Source organism: Andrographis paniculata, unplaced genomic scaffold, assembly GCF_009805555.1.
Source record: "Andrographis paniculata isolate CXL003 unplaced genomic scaffold, ASM980555v1 Contig52END, whole genome shotgun sequence".
NCBI classification, from domain to species: domain Eukaryota; kingdom Viridiplantae; phylum Streptophyta; class Magnoliopsida; order Lamiales; family Acanthaceae; genus Andrographis; species Andrographis paniculata.
The window spans coordinates 3,020,372-3,043,207 of record NW_026137587.1 but is presented as its reverse complement, the minus strand read 5'-3'; the positions used below and the strand labels follow the sequence as shown (position 1 = coordinate 3,043,207).

Genomic DNA, 22,836 nt, shown 5'->3' with positions numbered 1-22,836 from the left:
GCCACCATCAAATAACCGCCGCTGCCATCGATTCCTTCTCTATCTACACATCCGCACTTGACGGAAGTTGGCGACGACGTGCAATTCCTCTTCTATTTAGAAGTTCACATTTGACGATTCTTCCAACAACGGATTCAACTAAGCGAGATCTCGAGGCTTCTATTAAACCCAAAATGAAGATAACGAAGCACATTCAAGTACCATCTGTGCCAAGAAAGATAACAGATTTCAACAACGAGAAGCTCTTTCGGCCAAGCGGACATATTTGGTGGTTGTGTTTTCAATACTGCGTAATGTTTTTATGGTGATAATGCGTATATGTGTATTCTTTATTAGTCTATTTTAGAAAAAAAACATATCGACACAGTTATTCCTAAAAATCTTTTTGTTGGCCTCCGGATGTGTACAATGTATATTCATGACACATATGTTGTTTAACTCATGATAGACTGATGATACTAAACCTTATTGTGCACACTTTTATTTCATGTTATAGTTCATATTTATAATTTACATATTGCATAGTTATGATATATTGATCAGATTTAAATGATGGACTATGTTAGATATATTTTTCACCATTATATTTATAAATATCATATATAACTTCAGTAGACATGATATATATCATATATAATAAGTTGCATATAGGGATGTTGCACGTACAGTTATTATATATTTTATTTTGTGATTTCTATTTATGATTTATATATTGCATAGTTATGATGCATTGGTCAGATTTAAATGATGGATTATGATATATATATATATATTTTTTCACTATTATATTTATATATATAACTAAGTGGCAACATTATCTGAATATGTTCGTTTATTATTGGGGTAAACTGTACTATTATTTTTGCACCATTTTTTATTGAGGCAAAAATGAATGTATTGTATATTTGATGATTACTTTTTGCCTTTTTTCATTTGTTTTTGCACGAAAAATCTTTATCTATGTGCAACAATATGATTTGTATGCTTCATTGGAGTTTGAAAAACATGCATTTGTCAAATAGTCGTCGTCACCTGAAGAGTCAAATGATATTTATTGTTATAAAATATGTTGTTTATTTTAATGTAATATTGTTTACGGAATTTAGTATTATAATGTCTGCGCAAAATCGAGTAACTAAATTACTTGCTTTCCCCTTTTTTTACGTAGTATATGATTGGATAATATTTTATATGTTTTTTAGGCATTTAAAAAATGAAAAAAATCAACTCTAGGAGGTTGATCCTAAATTTAAAGGCAAATTATTTTAATTCAACACTTTAAAATTTGGATAAAGTATACTCTTTATCTTATAAGTTTCAAATATAATTTCATAGAACAATCGATTAAATTATATTAGAAAATTAAAATTTTTAAGTGAATACTTACATAAATTCTACAAAAATATAATAAAATTTAAAATCGTCTCAAGAAAATAATGTAAATCATTTTGTTTTTAATTTCATGCTACATATCATTAGCACAAATATTGGATTCGACAATTAGGATAAATTTAATGTATCTAATTGAACTAATGGAAGCATGCAAGTCTTATATTGTTTCGGTCATTGATTAAATAATTCTTGTGTGTAACTATTTATACATTGATTGACTAATACGACTATGATGCTTATATATTTAGAATATGATGTTTAGAAGATAGCCATATGATGAAATAAAAATTCGTCAATAAGTTACTCCCGCGATAGATAAAAAAACTTACCCAATTATGTAATTTCTAAAACGTATCTCGACCACAACACACACCATTTTGCTTCATCTTGTTCTACGCTCCGACTTCTTCACAATTTATTTTCTTTGATGGATGTCGGTGAAAGAAGATGTAGTTATCTTTTTCATTTTTTTTTGTGTGAATCGACTAAAATTATGAATACGATCTGCATTTATTTGTATTTATATTCCTTAATTAACGCTAAAACAAAGTATTAACTTATTAATTATTAAAATTAAATTACATATCTACCCTTAATTGCAATCTCATCTTATTAAGATTTTGATCAAACGGCTGATATTTTTTCAGGATGGTCCTGAATACCGTACCCCCGGATTGAGGATACTATTATTATATATATCTATATATATATGTCTGTGTCTGCCTCTCAACTCAACTAATGCTTTTGGAGTTGTCTTGTACATCTTCTCTCCCACTTCTCCTCTTAGCTGCACTGCAGCTGCTTTAATTTGGTTTGATCAATTCCCATCCATGGCCGACCAATACTCGTCGTCCATCTTACTCCTCCTGCTCATCACGATCATCATCTTCATGAACGTCGACGCAAAATGCTCCTTCCAAGGCATCTTCAATTTCGGAGACTCGAATTCCGACACCGGAGGCTTCTTCGCGGCGTTTCCTCCCCCGCTGCCCCTCCCATTCGGCATCACCTACTTCCACAAACCCACCGGCCGCCTCTCCGACGGCAGGCTGCAGATCGATTTTCTGGCGCAGGCTCTCCAACTCCCGTTTCTGAGCCCTTATCTGGACTCCATCGGGTCTGACTACAGCCACGGCGTCAACTTTGCGACGTCGGCGTCGCCGGTGCTCCGACCCAACGGATCCGACCCGATTAGGGGTGTGACGGGTGTAAGCCCTTTCTATTTGGATGTTCAGGTGAAGCAGATGGAAGAGTTTAAGAGAAGAGTTACAGAGCGTTATGGTAACTACGCCTCATCTAACCATGGTTACTCCAGTTCATGAACAACTCTTAATGACCTAAAAGAATACAAATTGGGAAAAACTAATTATATTAGTTGCTCTTAAATATATACACCTCTTAATGCATTTTGTATATTTTTTTTAATTTTTTATAATAAGAAAAAGTAAAAAATGGTAAAAAAAAAAAAAATCATATATATATATATAATTTTATGTCAACAGATAAGAAGTAGACACATTTTCTATAAATGGAATATATGTACATATATATATATAATGTAATATATATTTTATTTCATTTTTTTTTAATAAAAACAATAAAATAAAATTTATATATAATAGCACTCTCCTCCTCATGAAAATATGTGCTCAAATGATTGGATACATATTTTAATAAAATGAGTTATTATTATTATTATTATTTTGTGTTTTATAGTAAAAAGATAATATATATATATATCTAAATGTATTTTTTATTAAAAAATAAAAATATATTTGAATGACGGAAAATTATATCTTTTTTATTTACTTTATATATAAAAAAAATTCTATAAATTTGGATTCTCTATTTTTTCTTTTTCTTTTTTTTTTTTGTAAATTAGCTTAATTAATTATATATAGATATATATATTTTATTTATTTATATTATATAAAAATTTATTATTGTGATCTATATTATATATGATCGATTAAAATATAAATTTTTAAATAATTAAATTAACTTATATTAATTATATATAAATTATATTTATTTATTTGTATTATGTAAAAAAAATTATTAATATAATTATGTCATTTATATTAAATATAATTGATTAAAATATAAGTTTTTTTAAATTAAAAAAAAAATATATTTTTAATAGAATATATATAATCTTATAATCCAATATATAACTAAACAATATTTTATTATTAAAAACAAAATCATTTTCAACCACAACTCCAATTAAATTCTTGCATAATTCAACTCTCAGAAAAAACGGTATAGGCTAAAAAAGGTAAAAACTAGGCTTAAGATTTTTACACCCTTTTATAGTTGTAATTGTATATATTTTCAAACTCAGTATTTTAAATTTGATTAAATAAAAAAATATATTTAATATGCTATTAATAGGGTATAAAAGTTTTAAATAAAAAATAAAATTTTAATTTAACATATCACCTAAAAATTGATGTTAGATATATATATATATAATACTATTATTTAATTATTATTTTTTATCTATTTCAAAAATAAAATATAAAATATGTAAGGGAGAGCATAACAATTACAATCAAAATGGTAAATTATCCTCGCCGGGCTAGTTTGCCATAATATAAATGTTATTGATTTCAACACCATTACCAATGTTTATACTATTATTACCTAGGCATGATTTTTCATCTTTCTTGATATTGTTAGGAAAAACAAACACTAATCTTCCATGGCCGAAGAGCTCAAATATATACAATATAAATATTATCGAGGCTTATACTAATCTATGAGCTTTCATTCTACAATTTACATTGTTAGAAAAAACACTCAACAATACTACTGATCTTCCCGGACCCGACATATTTGGAAAAGCCCTCTACACCATCTACATTGGCCACAACGACATGGTCCACCGTTTTGCCGAAGTAGGCTTGGGCGGAATCCGTCCATACGAGCTTCGAATATCTTCCGGGATAACCAAAGCCATCAAGGTCATCCTTCTCTCTCTATATCTCTCTCTCTATATATATCTATATTAACAAATGTTCTAGAAAAATTTTTCACTGGTGTTACAATATATAAATAATCGGTCAGAGATTTATCCGGTGCGCACTTTCGGGTAGCGGCTGTAAGCTTCCACATTATGAAAAAAATAAAAAATAATACTCCGTATGTCCCAATACAATAGTCTTGTTTACCATTTTTGTCCGTCCTAAAACAATAGTATTATTTCCATAAATAACTATATCATCATAAAACACTGTACCTTTTTTTTTAGCATAGAATAATAATTAAATCATGAATAAAATTATATATTGGTGGTATGTGTCACCACTCAAGTAGACGTGAGTCTGCCTTATATATATATATATGTATATTTCTTTATTCTCGATACGCATAATATATTGAATTAATTATCTTAATTCAAAATTTTACAGAAGCTCTACCGATTGGGAGGGCGCACATTTTTCGTGCAAAATTTGAATCCAATGGGATGTTACGCCGCCGTGTTGGTACTTGTCCCCCACGACCCATCTGATGTGGACGCAACGGGATGTCTAGCTACACTTAATCAAGCCATCGAAGACTTCAACTCTCTCCTCAAGGATGCGCTTTCAAAGACAAGGCGAGAGCTCCAAGACGCAAATATCATATATGTCGACACACATTCCATCATTTCCCAACTCTTTCGCCGCCCGAAATCCTACGGTTTGCTCTTACTTTTTCTTCTTCTTCAATAAATGTCATTTAGATTATTCAAAATCGACAAATTAACATAACCTCACTTGTTAAAAGAAATACTTGACTATTGTGTTTCTTTTTCTTTCTTTTCTTTTTTTTTTTTTAAATTCCACAGCAAGACTGGTGGCATGTGCCACCAATTATTTTATTCAAACAAAAATAAATCTTTATAATGTAAAAATTATACTAATGTTAAAAGATCACATTATCCAATTAATGAAATAAATTAGTGCTCCATCTAAACACCAATACTTAAAAGTATAAAGAACAGTGGATAAATTTTTCGCATGTTTCTTAATAAAATGGGGCATTTTAATTTATTTTATTTTTAAGTTTATATATTGTGACACTAGTGAAAAGAATTTCTAAACCGGCCTCTGTTGTTAGGGTTCCGCTATGGCATCAAGGCATGTTGTGGATATGGCGGGGGACCCTACAACTTCGATGCTCGTATTTTTTGCGCTGAAAGCGCGGTGATCGACGGGAGAAATGTGACGGCGGGTGCATGCTGCGACCCTTGCGATTACGTGAGCTGGAGCGGGATTCATTTCACTGAAGCTGCAAATAAGGTTATTGTTGAGGCCATCCTTAGTGAAACTCTCTTCGACCCACATTTTCCATTGAAGAAATATTGCGATGTTCAACCCATTGGTTGAAGAGGTGATGTATAATATATGCTTAATTTGCAGAAATTATGAGCAATGAATGTCTGTGTTTGTGTGTCTGCTGCTCAGTTAGAACAAAGCAATGCAATAAAGTATACAATCTATTCGGTTTTATGCGAGCATAAGCAACACGGGCGTGTCATTTTCTAACAATGCGTGTTGGATATTATAATATGCTACCATAGGATCTGTGATATTATTATATGTGTTTACACTATTTAAAAGAAAAAACTGCAAATTTACAAGAGAAATTTTTTCTAGCAAAACTGATAAATTTCCTCCTAAAATCAATTTGCGACGGAATTTAGGTTCATCACAACTTGATTCTTTGGCGATATAAAGAGTTTTTGAAGATTTAATTAACAATATATTTGTGATAAAATATATAAAAAAAATAATATAAATATATATAGTGAAAATAAGTGTTATGCGTGTGCATATAGTAATTTCGAAAACTTTATCAAATTAAAAAGAATCTTTTTTTTTTATTGATGAGTGTTTAGGTAGAATATAAAGAATAATGCAATTATGCTATGTTTTAAATAAAAAAAAAAATACGATAAGTCAATGCAATCAAATGACTGAAAAAAATTAGCTAACTACTAAACTAATGCTAAAAAAGGATTCAAATCTATCTTAAAAGAATTTAAATCTATCTAAAAACCGATTATATGTATAAAGTGATAGACATTTAATGAAACAACGGGTATAAGTGTTGGCGGCTATGGGTGAATATAGTTTTGATGCAAAGGGTGTCAAAAATGGCGAGCGTACGAACTCCTTATGACTGAATTGAGGTAGAAGCGGTGCAACATGAGCAATATGAAGATGGGTGTTTCCAAGACTTATATTTACAAGGATGTGATGGCTGAAGAAGCGAATGTGGTCACACTAGAGACACTACAAAAAAAAATATCAATTTTGTAACGAGGTTTTTTCGTTCTTAAATCCACTTTTTTCGTTACTAATGATATTAGAGACGGAATTAGTGATGGAATTATGTTAGCTACGTGAACTTTAGGAACGGAATTCCGTTACAAATATACTATTTTTTTGTAGTGAGATTTAAGCTAGGACTCGGCGGGTTTGTCGGTACTTGACCTTAAAGATTAAAGTGGATCCTCAATTTTATAACAAGAACATTATGAGCTAGCGAAGCCATTGTCACCAAATATCAATTTAACCTGGTAAACAAGTCTATATCTAATGAATTATTACTTAGCTGCTTTACTCGCTGCCTATCAATGCATTGCCTCTCTTTCGTCTAAACTGAATTCTACTTATGAGATTGATGAGGTTGCCGAGGCTACCATTACTCCCTCACTACGGGCCATCTTGACACCGCTTATGGTGCGTAAAAAGACATAACTTAATGGCTTGTATGTGCTCTTTTCACAATGTAGCTAATGAGCTAACTCAAATGCTTGTGTTTGTTTGAGGTTTTAGTTTTTGGATTGAGATTTGAATAGTAAAAATTTATAGTAAAAATTTTGAATGTGAATAGTTGTACGATATGATATAAACAGGTGTTGATGTAATGTTTTGAATATAAAATTAATTTTAAATATAATATAAAAAATAAAAAATAGGTGTTTGATTTGATGTTTTTTGGAAAAACAAATTGAATGAATAGTAAAATTGTGGAAAATCCCCAGACAAATGTAAACATGCCATTATTGGATTGTAATGAGCTGGAAAAGTACGATATTGCGCTGATTATTAGTAAAATTAAGAAAATTCTATTCTAAATACTCATGGTGTGTTTGTTTGAAGAATTTTGGGGGCTTGTATATATATATAATATGGCGACAATTACCTATTGATTAAGGTTAATTAGCACCGGATTGATGAACCCTAATCCATCATATTAAGTTTTAATCGAATGATGGTGATTTAAGACGAGGACAAAATTATAATATGAGTTAGCTTTTGTAAATCCTCTATAGGGTGCATTTGTCTTCATCCAATTCTACGTGATATTTTTTTGCAAAATTTCTTTATTTTTCATTTTCTTTTCCTTTTTATTGCAATTCAAATTTTTTTTTTTTAAAAAAAAAAATTATTGTAAATCAATGAGAAAAAATTGATAAAAAAGTAATTTGAAATTTCACCTTAGAAGAATTATGTTAATTCAGAAGTTTCAAAGTCCATATACGTACTATTGGAGACTATATTCTTATTCTTTTTGTTTGCAATCATGGTTGTTTCAGCTATATATCTTGTACTTTCTCCCACCAATCATGTGCTCTTAGATATATATTTTATGCTCTATTATATCAAACTATGTGCTCTTGGTTATATATTTTGTGTTCTCTCCCAGAAAATGATATTTTTTCCAATAATTTTTCCAATATTTTTTCTCTCTCTTTTATCTCACAACGCTTAACAGCAATTGAATTGCAAGAGATTAATTTCTTATTTTGCCCGAAATTGAATTTTATTTTTGTGTAGAAACAATGAATTAAATCAGTGTGAATAATTCTCTCATCTGGTGCATTTCATGTCATCTAATTTCAACGTGATCTTTTTTTAAAAAAAAAAAAAAATCCTTATTTTACACAGTTTTTATTTTTTATTTTTTATTTATTTTTTATTGGGATCTAATTACCAAATATTATTGTAAATCAAAGGAGAAAATTCCGATTTAAACTTCAGTTTCTTAAGAAAAATCTGTTACCTCGGAAGGCTCAAAATTTAATTATTTTTACTTTTATTTCTAGTATATTCCAATATAATATTAATATTTTTAAAAACAAATAGATAGATAGATATGGGACGGAGGGAGAGAGCATATCTTTTTTTTTTTTTTTTCCTACAGAACCATGTAATTTCTCTTGTCAAGCCATGTGTTCTCCACATATATTTCTTGTATTTTTTTTTTTTTTACCGAACCATATTCTTTCGAATATATATTTTGTGCTCTCTTTCACCTCGTTGCTTTCAACTGTCACTGAATTGCAAGAACTTAATTTATGTTTTGCAAAACAATGAATTAAATATATATTTTTTTCTATTTTGCAGAAATAATGAATTAAATCAACCTTTATTAATTCCCCCACCTGGTGCATCTCATTCCATTTCATTCCCACGTGATCTTTTATATGAAATCTTTGTCTTTTATATGTTTCATTTCTCTTTTATGGTATCCTCAGTGATTATCTTTTGTACTCTTTTCTATCGACTCATGTGTTTTCTAGATATACATGTTTTGCAAAAATTATGAATTAAATATGCTTCTTTTTTTTTTTTTTTTTTTTTTCTATTTAGCTGAAACAATAAAGTAAATAAGCATGATGAAGGTTGTACTGAAAAGCATAATTCTGATGATTTAAACTCTAAAAATTATAAAGAATTTTAGAGTTGCAGTTATACACCTGTGTAGCTTTGTACTTGAAAAACATCCAGAACAAATAATGAATGTATCAAAATACAGTAATAAAAAACATCACATTGCTCTCGCCGGATAACTAATTACTTCCACTAAAAGATATATAGTAAAATTATAAGATATACATATTATTGACCATACCACATCAATAATCATATTTGATAGTCGATGTTTGATCACGGTGCTGACATCTAAGGTGTAAGCACCGTAACCCAAAACGCTGATTAAATATATATTATCATCATTTCTTAATATACTATAAAACATACATTGTCGATTATATATTGTTTTGATTTAGAGAAATTTTACACTACAACAAAATAATGCCCACACTTGGTATAAGCTTTTGTTGAGATATTGATTGAGGGTCAATCAGCAAATGAAGATATCACAGAAATATATAAAAATAGAACATGCAACACATGAGTATATATTTTATTTATATTTGTTGGGAAAGAGGTTTATCGAACAAAACACATTCGAACATTTTAAAGGGCCAACTCCCTATGCGTGGGCGGTTCACACTTACAACAACGTTTTAACAACGAAAGACAATGCAGAACATAAAACAATAATGAGACAAGGTGTTTGTTGACCCGGTTCGATTATCAATCAATCTACATCCGGGGGATACCAATCCAGGAGATATTCCACTAATCAGTGTTGATTAAGGACAAAAATAACCACAACTCCTTCAACCCAAAAAGCTATCATGGTTAACCTAGGAAAATACCTCCACAGGTTCACATTGTCACAAACGCGTACTGACAACGACCATAAAGCAGAGCAGCTCAGAGTTTGATCATCCTCTCCGGTTGGAACTTCATTATCTCCGATCTCCGTCGACCTCTCCGGTAGGTTTCAGTGTTAAACAACAGTTCAAAACATGTAGAAAATGGGGAGAAGGGTGAGAGCACACACAATAATTTCTCTCTCTAAATTTTGACTCTCAAACCTCACTCACCACCAAACTTTCTCTCATTTGGTTGTATACATCGTGCAACCTTGGAAAGAACACACCTCCCATTAATTTCCCTTAGCATAGAAATGGATAGAGTGTTCTCTAATGATTCTGCACGAGTCTGACCATCCCCAAACTGTTATGTTTGACTCTTGTGGGCATTTAAGAGATTGGACACATTGAATAATGTCAAGCCCACAAATTCAGACTGAAAGGGTTGTAGAGACAGTCTTCCTGCAACCTACGAATGCTAAAAAAGGTAAGGTGGCTGTAGCGTGAAGAAAGTCTGATGGACCATATGCCAAAATAAACTTAGGGAGTTTTTATTCACATTCTCCCCCTTTTTGGCATATGGAACCACGGAATCAAAGTGCAGGAATTAGGCCACTCACACACCCAATCATCCAAGTGTACGTCCAAATATTACATCCCAACAGAAATATAAAAAAGGCTACAGGCAGCCTTCATAATAATATGTTTATAATCACTTCGGACTTTCAACAGAAATAACAACAGATAAAATCAACAATCAACAGAGCAGACAACATCTCCCCCTGAAAATATGATCTCCCCTTTTCCTGCATTACTCCCCCTTCGTGGGAGCAGATGACAAAAAGAACAAGTACCTTTAATTTGCTGAGAAATGATTGCAGCAGCAACCTTATCACCGTCACCAGCAACTCTTCCAACAAATCATCAAGAATATCAGTTGCTTCACAAACAATTTCACTTGTTTCCTTTTCACGAATTCCTTCTCATTTGGTCCACTGAAAAATGGTTGCAGCAGCAACATCAACATCAACATCAGCAGCAGCACCAACATGAACAACAACAACTTCAGTTGATTCGACATCAGATTTGTTGTAGCAGCAACTTCGCCGCATCAACAATGATTTGTGCAACATCACAAGGCTTGGAAATTCTTCAAAATCCAGTGTAGGACTAAAATGTCCTCCACGCCAAATTAATCCACAACCGAAACATCAACCATGATCACTCAAATAAGCATCAAATCTAATTCTCGTCATTGCTCAATCAAGCCTCTTCTCAATATTTTTTTTTCTTTTTGAATTTTTCAAAAATATTTTTTCCCAATTTATTTTCATTCTCCAATATTCATCAAGAATATCCCAATCAACATAAATGTATTGGAGAATTTACTAAGCTCATGCATGAAAAATCAAGTATGGTACGAATGCATACCCAAATGACGTCGAAACTTTTCAAACCGATTCGCATCCAATGCCTTTTAATTTTCCTTGAGCATCCACACCCATCTAATTTTAACAACCTGCTTCAGTCCTTCAATAGCCCATCGAATGTTTCTTCCATTCATTACATCGTTTGCTAATCAAAAACAACTTTTAGCTGTATGTCCAAGACATCTGCAGTATCCGCATTCGTTACTTCGTGATGATGACGATTTAGCACTCTCTGTTCTTCTGCGATTTTTCTCCCAATTTCTGTTTTTGCTCTTCTTTGAGTTCTGTTTCTTTGCAGGTGCTGATTTATTATCTGGAAGTTTGACATCAGTTAACAAACCACCATGCACAAATGTAGTTGGTTTTCTTTGAGAAGATTCACAAAAATCTATTCCTTTGTAATCTCCAAAAGGTTTCCAATCGAAAGAACTTCGTCCAATTTCTCTGTTCCCCTTCGAAGACAATCATTCTCATCTTTCAGCTTCAGATTTTCATTCTTCAAAGCATCAGATTCAGTTGATTTATCATAAACATCCTTATTCAGAGTTTCGATCTGATCTTCCAGTTTCTCTTTCTAAGCTTCCATTAGGTAGATGGTGTCCAGTAGCTCTTTGTTCTTTACCACAATTTTTTTTTTGCTCTACCACCATCTCCTCATAGGCTTCAATCAACCATCTGCATCTAATTCTCTCGATTCTTTAGTAGTTTCTGTAACATATACATCTTTCTCTTTACTGTTTTCTTCAACGCCAGCCATGAAAGGCACAACTTCATCATTTTTAGCTTGTTTCTCGACACAGACAGTTTCATCTTCATCATTGTCACTCTATGTTGCTTGATATGTTCTTTTCTCCCTTTTATTCATTTTCGGACATTCAGACTTGATGTGACCAATTCCTCCACATCCATAGCATGTTGGCTCTTTGACAGTTCAGGTTTGGGGGACACTGTGAACTTCTTCTTGAATCCACCATCAAACTTCTCTTTTAGCTTTATGTAATTTGGTGCTTTCTGTTTAGAGTATTTCCGTTGTGAGCTGGAAGTACTCACACCCCGATAACCACCACGATTCTGAAGCTTCCCATATTTTATCTTTGCTACACGTTTCTCACTAATCATCCTCGAAAGTTTCGGACTCAGAAATGCCATTTCCTCATCTAATTCGATTAGTTCCATGTCCTCTACACTTAAGGCCATGTTTTTTGGAGTTTCATCTTCAAGATAATTCATTTCATAGCTCACCAAAGTGCCGTATAATTCATCCGTCATATTTTTCAACTTTGGTGGTTCATCGAGCATAATCACCTTTGGCCTGAAATTTTTTGTGAAACTTTTAAGCATCTTCCTCACCAACATCTTTTCTTCAAAGTGCATTCCAAGAGCTTCTATTTGATTGAAAACATCTATAAAGCGATTATAGTAGACAGCGATTGTCTCGTCTTCATTCATCTTCATTCCTTCAAACAGTGGATCCTCAATTTTATAACAAGAACATTATTAGCTAGCGAAGCCACTGTCACCAAACATCAACGTGACCTGGTAAACAATCCTATATCTAATGAATTATTACTCGCTGCCTATCAATGCATTGTCTCTCTTTCATCTAAACTGAATTCTACTTATGAGATTGATGAGGTTGCCGAGGCTACTATTACTCCCTCATTACGGGCCATCTTGACACCGCTTATAGTGCGTAAAAAGACATGAAGTAATGGCTTATATGTGCTATTTTCACAATGTAGCTAATGAGCTAACTCAAATACTTGTGTTTGTTTGGGGGTTTGGATTTTGAATTGAGATTTGAATAGTAAAAATTTTGAATGTGAATAGTTGTATGATGTGATATAAATTGGTAATTTGTTCCATTAAACAATGGAGGTCTTGATGTTGAACGTCATTCCTTACTCATGTTTGCAACGGTGACCAGATCTACTCAACGAATTAGAGAACACCGCTCTGATACCAGATGTTAGGAAAGTGGTTTATCGAACAAAACACATTCAAACACTTTAAAGGGCCAACTCCCTAAGCGTGGGTGGTTCACAGTTATAACAATGTTTTAACAACGAAAGAGAATGTAGAACATATAACAATAATGAGATAAGGTATTTGTTGACCCAGTTCGATTATCAACCAATCTACATCCGGAGGATACTAATCCAGGAGATATTCCACTAATCACTGTTGATTAAGGACAAAAAACAACCACAACTCCTTCAACCCAAAAAGCTGTCATGGTTAATCTAGGAAAATACCTCTATAGGTTCACGTTGTCACAAACACGTACTGACAACGACCATACAGCAGAGCAGCTCAGAGTTTGATCATCCTCTCCGGTTGGAACTCCATTATCTCCGATCTCCGTCGACCTCTCCGGTAGATTTTAGTATTAAACAACAGTCCAAAACATAGAGAAAATGGGGAGAAGGGTGAGAGCACACACAATAATTTCTCTCTCTAAATTTTGACTCTCAAACCTCACTCACCACCAAACTTTCTCTCATTTGGTTGTATATATCGTGCAACCTTGGAAAGAACACACCTTCCATTAATTTCCCTTAGCATAGAAATGGATAGAGTGTTCTCCAATGATTCTGCACGAGTCTGACCATCCCCAAACTGTCATGTTTGACTCTTGTGGGCATTTAAGAGATTGGACACAATGAATAATGCCAAGCCCACAAATTCAGACTGAAAGGGTTGCAGAGACAGTCTTCCTGCAACCTACGAATACTAAAAAAAGTAAGGTGGCTGCAGCATGAGGAAAGCCTGATGGACCATATGCCAAAATAAACTTAGGGAGTGTTTATTCACAATATTGTATAAACATATATCACGTGCCTATATATATTAACAGTATTATTTGTATTCGTGAGCACAATAATAGTCGCTCTTGGTATAAATACATATTATCATCATTTTATAATATGCTATAAAACATACAAATCCTAAAAATAGCTTCAATAGCCGAAAAATTCATATTTGATGATATAATACATAAACCGAGCCAAGCCTAACCAGCCTCATGTTATTATAGGTTCGTATTCTTCTTCTCTACCTTTGTTGCAAACCATAAAGATTATTACTACGACCACACCAATACCGAGCAGAGCAACAGGCCAACTAACCTTCGAGGCGAAAACAGTCTCGAGTGCCTGCCATGGAAAACCAATAGTATCGAATTGGAAGTGTTTCTGACTAAACATTTTGGTTGTGTTCTTTTGTAGGTTTTACAGAATGTTTTTACTATTCAGATTCTTTTTTTCCTTCAAGCAATTACTTTTCTTTTTTTATATTATACTACAATTTTATTTTACATTCAAAACATCACATCAACCTCCATTTATATCACATCAAACAACCTTTTTTGCTAAAAGGTTGGTTGATTATGTAAAGAAGCTAAAAAACAACATCATGTCCTTACCTGAGCAGGTTGATGAAGGAGAAAATTTTGTTTTGCCGACGAATCAACGACGATCAAGAGGTAAATGAGCGCCATAACTCCGGTATGCCTTTGCGCGCTGCTGTAATTAGCTACAAGCGTGAGAGTCTCCCTAGTGGCGATCTTGACAGATCCCGGTGAAGGGTAGCCTGAAGACATTCCCACAATGTAGTCTGCCTCGTCTCCGGCTTCATTTCATGTCCCGTACATAGCATAGGACGCGCATATTTGTCTTCCTCCCTAGACTAGTTATTTCATCCAACATTAGATGCAATTTTTACGAAAAAAGAGAAAAGTCGGCCTATATATATTACACATATTGTATACCTCTCCGAAAATAGCTGAACCAATGGCTCCGGCGTGCATATGTGCAACCCCATAGATTACGTCGCGGCCACTTGGAAAATCTACGGTGAGGGCTTTGGTGTGGATGCAATCATTCTTACCGACTACGCCGACTGGACAAGCCTCAACATCGTACTCAACCTACACCACCAACGAAGGAGCGGGAAGATAAGTCATCAAGACCATATACATTTAAAATAATAAGCGACAGATCCCTGATTCGACCCTATGAGCATATGTAATAATGTATACAACATATATTATATACTCCATCCATCCACCATAGTTAGTCCATTTGAGCTCGGAATAGGAATTAAAAAAATTTATATTTTATTGAAAAATGAAAAAAGTAAAAAGGTATGTGAGGGTATTTTTTGAAAATTTAGTTAATAATTAAAAAAAAATGAATGAAGATGATATAATAAAGTTAGTGGCATTTGTAGTTAGAGCTGCCAAAAATAGGCACCATCCAACCCGAAAATCCGATCCGAACCGGCACCAAAAAACCGTGCTTGGGCCTCAAAAAAAGGTCCAAAATATTTCGGGACGTGTCTGGCCCGGCACGAGTATTAACCGGCCGTGCCCGGGCCTATCAATGTCGAGCCGTGTCTGGCCCAGCCCAAATTTTAGATTAAATATAATTTTAGAAATAAATTTATATATATATATATTAACAAATGATTTTATGTAAAATTTAAAAGTATAGTTCAAATGTTTAGTTTGTATATTATAGATACGAGGTTATGGATTCTATTCTCACACTTAACATATAAAATTTTATTAAATTATTTATAATAAAAAAAATAAAACTAAAAACTTTATAAAAAAAATCAAAATAGGCTAAATGGGCCGACCTGACACGGTCCGATTTAAAAGCGGACCGTGCTTAGGCCTAGGTTTATAGGCCCGATTTCAAATTGGGCCGTTGTGTCTAGTGGGCCCAACCACCCTATTGGTAGTAAATAAAAATTATGAAAAGTAATAATTAAATATAATATTTTTTTATTTTTTTTAATGAGATAAAAAAATAGTGGGAATAACATAGAATGATTCTAATTTGACCCTATAAGCACCAACTATGCGCCTAACATATTTACCAGGCAATCGTGTGTTGCTTTGATCCCTCTAGACAAACCCCCCTTGTTTCATTAATCGGTCACATCGATTATATAGACTTGAACCGGAACAATCGAGGGCTCCAAATCGACATACTTCACAGTGTACTTCAAGTAAAGCTTTCTCTTAAAGTTCCGAAAGCTTTCCTTCACCGGGCATCTTGTTCCATCATAACAACATCTCAAGCCGCCGTCATACCTCTGTTGGGAGTAATTCTGATTAATTATTTGGTTGATTATATAATTAGTTATATATTATAAATTCTCATTATTTTTTCCTTTAATTTCCTAGGTAGTTATGTCTATTTAGAATTCAAATTTAAATTTGTGTCTGTTAGTGTTAAAAGGTCGTGTCTATTAGAATTATATGATTGTATGCATTGGTCTTGTATGATGTAATTGTATACACATGGTTGCATGATTATCAAACAAGTGTATCAGTCTGTTTCTTTTGATCATAGAAATCATTTAGATTTGTCTTTGCATATTCCCGACCTTTGTAAATTTAATTTCTAACACTTGGTATCAGAGCAAGGTTGATGCCCAAGTATCTCTAACTGAAAAATATGTCGATAGAAGTAGAAGGAGGAAAGGAGGGCGGTTCAGTCCCGTTTCAATGTCTCATGTTAACTCCGAAAAATGATACGACATGGGCGATAAAGATGGAAGCCATAATGGATGCTTAGGGAATCTGGGACTCCATCGAACCACCGGCCGGAGAGGCGGTGAGCGATAAAAAGAACAAGATGGCTAGGGCTTTCATATTCCAAGCACTTCCAAAAGACATCCTTCTGCAAGTGTCTAAGAATAAAACCACGAAGGAAATCTGGAAGGCATTAAGTGCAAAGGGCAAGATTGCATACACTGAAGAGTGATTTTGAAAGGCTGCGAATGAAAGACGGTGAGACGATAGATGAATTTGCTGGAAACTTGAGCGTCATGGTATCAAAATTTAATAATCTTGGTTCAACAATTGAAGACAGTACACTTGTTCGGAAACTTCTTGATTTAGTTCCAGACATGTATTTACAATTGGTTGCTTCCATTGAACATTGTTGCGACTTAGATACCATGCCATTCGAAGAAGCTATTGCCGACTTAAAGCTTATAAAGATCGGTTGAAGCTTCGTAGTGGAAATACAAGCAATGAGGGAAGTTTATTACTCACTAAGACAAATTTCCAAAAAAATTAGAATACTTCGGGAGGAAGTTGGGCATCAGGTGGAAGAGGACGTGGATCTTACCATCACTATAAAGGCGGCCGGTATGGTGGTCGTGGTAGAGGAGGCGGACGAGGAAAAAGTGAACATGGCAATTTTATACAATCTCGAGATTCTGGGTATAACCAACACAAGGGCAGAGACAAGCGCCACATAAAATATTTAAATTGTGAAAATTTTGGGCATTATCCGTCAAAATGCAAGTCATCGTCGAAGGAGAAAAACAATGAAGTAAATCTAGCCCAAGCGCAAGATGAGGAACCTGCACTACTTTTAAGTGTTTACGGGGAAAACACGGTACCTAAGGTACTGCTTAATGAAGATAAAGTGCTCCCAAATCAGAGTGAAAGAGATAGTGATGATGTGTGGTACTTAGATAATGGTGCAAGCAACCATATGACGGGGAAACAAAATCTTTTCGGTGAACTTAACAAGGAGATAATAGGTTAAGTTTATTTTGGTGACGGGTCCAAAGTACAGATTGAAGGAAAGGGATCTATCTTATTGAAGTGCAAAAATGGCGAACACAAAGTTATTTATGAAGTGTACTACATTCCAGCCTTGTGGAGTAATATTCTAAGCTTAAGGCAATTAACAGAGGAAGGATACAAGGTAGAAATGTTGAGCGAACACTTGAAGATTCATGATGAACATGGGAAATTGATCATGAAGGTGCAACGGTCAAAAAACCGTGTATACAAGATTAATCTTCAGACCATACAAGCATTTTGTCTTGCCATAAGTCTCGATGATGGAGCATGGTTATGGCATACGAGGCTCGGTCATATAAACTTCGGGATATTGGAGTCGATGGTTGAGAAAAATATGGTGCGCCGCCAAGAGTGAAGCACCCGAAACAAGTCTGAGAAGGGTGTTTGGTGGCTAAACAAACTCGCCAACCTTTTCCAAAGGAAACTGAGTATCGTGCTTCATCCGCACTGGAACTAGTCTATGCAGATTTGTGTGGACCGATATCACCACAAATATTGGGAGAAAATAATTATTTTCTGCTGATTGTAGATGACTACAACAGGTTTATGTGGGTTAACATTATCAAAACAAAAGATGAGGCATTCCCGACATTCAAGAAATTTAAGGCACAAGTCGAGAGTGAAAGCGCATATAAGGTAAAAATGATAAGGACTGACCGATGAGGTGAATTCACATCACAAAAATTCAATGAATTATGTGATAAAGAGGGCGTGAAAAGGCAACTATTGGCACCATACAACCCACAACAAAATGGGGTTGTGGAGCGTCGAAATCAAACTTTACTTGAAACAACGAGATCCATGTTAAAGGCCATAAGTGTACCAGAAAATTTATAGGGTGAAACAGTCCGACATGCAGTGTATATTTTAAATAGAGTTCCGACAAAAGGTTTGAAGAGCATGACACCGTATGAGGGCTGGAAGCGAAAGAAACCATCTCTTGAACATGTCAAGATTTTTGGCTGTATTACGCATGTGAAAGACATCAACGAATCACTTAACAAAATTAAGTGATCGAAGCTCAAAAATGATTTATTTGGGAGTCAAACCTTGTAGCAAAGCATATCGTCTCTATAATCCTCTTCAAAATAAGATATGTGTTGCACGTTATGTAATTTTTGATGAAAAAGCCAAATGGAATTGGAGTGAACAACAAGGCACTCAATCAAACACAAGATTTGGATGGTTTAATGAGCAAGTTCCTGGTGGAGATGAAGGTTATAATCGAGATCTAGTTGGTGATGGAGTTGGAATTCCAATACATCAATTCGAAACAACTAATGACCAGACTCTGCCGTTATCAGTGACAAGAAGTGCAGACTCCTTAAGGAATTCAGCCTCTCGAGATAGTCCATTGATTCAGACATCTGATAGTAGCCAAAAAGCGAGTCAGACAGCATTCGATCACACACCTATTCATGGGTTTCATTCTCTATCGGATGTTTATGCACAATCAGATGTTGTAGAGGATGAAGGAGAAGAATTCATGTTTGTTGGAGATGAGTCGACATCATTCCAAGAGGCGTCTACTGATGCAAATTGGAAGGAGGTGATGCAGAAGGAACTTAACGCAATAGACAAAAATCAAACATGGAAATTGACAACACTTCCCCCAAGAAAGAAACCCATTGGACTGAAATGGGTTTTTAAATTAAAGAAAGATGTTGAAGGAAATATTGTGAAACACAAAACAAGGTTAGTGGCAAAGGGATATGTACAAAGACAAGGAGTGGACGTTGAGGAAGTGTTTGCACCGGTGGCTAGACTTGAAACCATACGGTTGCTATTGGCGTTGACAGCTTTGCAAGGATGGCGTGTCCACCATTTGGATGTAAAATCGGCATTTTTTAATGGAATTATATAGGAAGAAGTGTATTTATCCCAACCTAATGGTTTTGTTGTCACAGGAAAGGAAACATTTGTGTATAAATTACACAAGGCTCTTTATGGATTACGACAAGCCCCAAGAGTGTGGAATATTCGTCTTGACAGCGCACTAAAAGGACTTGGCTTTCAGCGGTGCCCACAAGAGTAAGTTGTGTACAAGAAGTGCATGTCTAAAGATCTGTTGATAGTTGGCGTGTATGTAGACGATTTGATTGTGACCGGAACAAGTGAAAGTCTGATTTGTACATTCAAAAGGGAGATGCATAATGTGTTTGATATGAGTAATCTTGGAATACTCTCATACTATTTGGAAATCGAAGTTCACCAAAGTGAGAAAGGGATCACAATTGATCAAAGTGGGTATGCTAAGAAAATATTACAAATTGAACGAATGGCAGATTGTAATCCGTCGAAATATCCCATGGAACAGAAGTTACACTTATCTAAAGATGAAGAAGGTGTATCAGCAAATGCAATGGAGTATCAAAGACTCATCGGAAGCCTAAGATATATCACTCACACTAGACCGGATCTCGGATATTCGGTGGGAGTTTTGAGCAGGTACATGGCATCACCGAAAGAAAGTCATTATAAAGCAGTCAAGCAAATATTGAGGTATATATCAAGGGAACGATGAGTTATGGACTGTTTTATCATAAGGGAGGCAATGGAAGATTACATGGATATAGCGATAGTAGCCATGGTATGGATCTAGATGATCGTAAAGGTACAACTGGCATGGCATTTTATTTTTCGGGCAACCTTATCACTTGGTGTTCGCAAAAGCAGCGCACTGTCGCTCTCTCCTCTTGTGAAGCTGAATTTATGGCTGTAACTTCAGCGGCATGCCAAGCATTGTGGCTACGTAACTTATTGGTAGACTTGACTGGTTGGGAAGCTCAATGTGTTAAATTATACGTGGATAACAAATCTGCCATATTCTTGATGAAGAATCCGGTCTTTCACGGAAGAACTAAACACATTTATACCAAATTTCATTTTATTCGAGAATGCGTTGAAGAGGGTTTGGTCTATGTAGAGCATATCAGTGGAGAGGAACAAAAGGCTGACATCTTGACCAAGGCACTACCCAAACTAAAGTTCTTAGAGATGAGAGATTTAATAGGAATTGAAAATCTGGAACACATGAAGCAGAATTAAGGGGGAGAGTGTTGGGAGTAATTCTGATTATGTATTTAGTTGATTATATAATTAGTTATATATTATAATTTGTCATTATTTATTCCTTTAATTTCCTAGGTAGTTATGTCTATTTAGAATTCAAATTTAAAATTGTATATGTTAATGTTGAAAGGTCGTGTCTATTAGAATTATAAGATTGTATGCATTAATCTTGTAGGATGTAATTGTATACACATGGTTGTATGATTATCAAACATGTGTATCAGTCTTTTTCTTTTGATCATAGAAATCATTTAGATTTGTTTTTGCATATTCCCGATCTTTGTGAATTCAATTTCTAACAAGCTCAAGAGGACACCTCGGCCATGTTTATCGACAGTCACATTATATAATTCACATCTGCGCTCGGTGCAAGCCAAGCTGTCTTCGGCGCCACGAGTGTCAATTGCATGCACATTAAGAGTCCATTTCTTCTTAAAACCATCCGGGATATCAACAGGATTCCCAATCTCAGTGCCGTAAGGATCTGGTATATCATTACGTGTCTTTCAAGTCTCTGATCCCAATCCGAAAAACTGTGTAAGTGCATCGTCACACAACCCGCTATTTTTCCCTTTGATGTAATTGGATTGGTAGAATCTGAGATCGTCGTGATTGTTAGGATAATCCGTGCCTTTGCGAAAATAATATCTTACGACAACCCAGTGGTGCAAGTAAGTCTCGTGAAGAGGAATTGGATTCTGTTTGTCGTCGATTACTTCTGCATCAAAACTCTTGAGAGCAATGTGGCCTCTAGGGAAATCTATGTCGTAGTAGAATTTGTCTGAGACTAGTCCTGGTTCCAACTCGATTTTTGGTGATAGAAACACCTTGGTTTTGATTTCATTACCACTTTCTGCTGCAAAAACTTGGGAGCTTAGCAGTATTGTAAACAACGAGCAGAGAATCGAGAGTTGATGGAAGAGGAGCTCCAAACGAGGCGTCATTCTTATTACCGAAAATTGATGATCACAATCTGCTCAAATCTTAACCAAAATAAATAAATAAGTAAATAAATAAAAGGAATATATAGGGTGCTGAATTGAAAAAATCATCGCCGTGCTGAAATCAACACCCGTAATATATACAAATAGCACACAATTTTATTATACACAACACATGTGGTGTATAATAAAGACATGTGTTGTTGGTTCATAGTTATAAGTATTACAAGTGTGTTGTATAACAATATATAATGTGCTGAAATCAACTATTATTTGTGATGTATAAGACTACAACATGCGCTGTTAGTTTATGTGTTGTATTTTTTTTTGTTGATTCATAATTACAAGTGTGTTGTATAACAGTAAGTATGTGGTGTGCTGAAATTAAATTTTGTTTGTGTTGTACAAGACTATAGTATGTGTTGTATTTGTATTATATATAAATGCATACGGTGTGTTGCCTGTAGCAATACTGCGATTAGCATGTTTGTGAATTTTAAAGTTTAGTACCGTAGCCGCCACTATAAATAAAAACAGTCATGTTGGAGTTGCACAATGCTTATCGACAATAAAGAGACATTTTTCTATGGTGAGAACAAAGGGGAAATTGATGAACTGAAATTTGAAGAAAAGAGTTTGGCTTGCAAATATATATAAGATATATGGTAAGTTTAGCTGGCAGAGTTACACATTACAAACAAAAAAAATTAAAGAAATCGTCAAATAAATAATACCCAAATCAATGTGCTTTGTCGTTTGAATACAAAAGAATAGAGTGAAGAGGATAGAGAGTAGAAAATTATATAGTATTATATAATTAACTACTTAAAGAAAAAAGAAAAAAATCTAAATGAGACTGTGTTTGAAATAATTATAAAAAATGAA

At 34.2% G+C, this 22,836-nt stretch overlaps 1 protein-coding gene and 1 pseudogene across 1 annotated transcript; one reads left to right on the top strand and one right to left on the bottom strand.

Annotated features, from left to right (window-relative positions):
- The first annotated feature begins 2,222 nt into the window (after positions 1 to 2,222).
- LOC127254396 (GDSL esterase/lipase At4g01130-like) lies at positions 2,223 to 5,765 on the top strand. The gene is made up of 4 exons (XM_051279487.1): positions 2,223 to 2,673; positions 4,186 to 4,358; positions 4,806 to 5,076; positions 5,497 to 5,765. The coding sequence occupies exons 1-4, from the start codon at positions 2,223 to 2,225 to the stop codon at positions 5,763 to 5,765; spliced, it is 1,164 nt and encodes a 387-aa protein (XP_051135444.1).
- Positions 5,766 to 16,260: 10,495 nt separating this feature from the next.
- LOC127254395 (uncharacterized) lies at positions 16,261 to 21,954 on the bottom strand (annotated as a pseudogene).
- Positions 21,955 to 22,836: the final 882 nt, after the last annotated feature.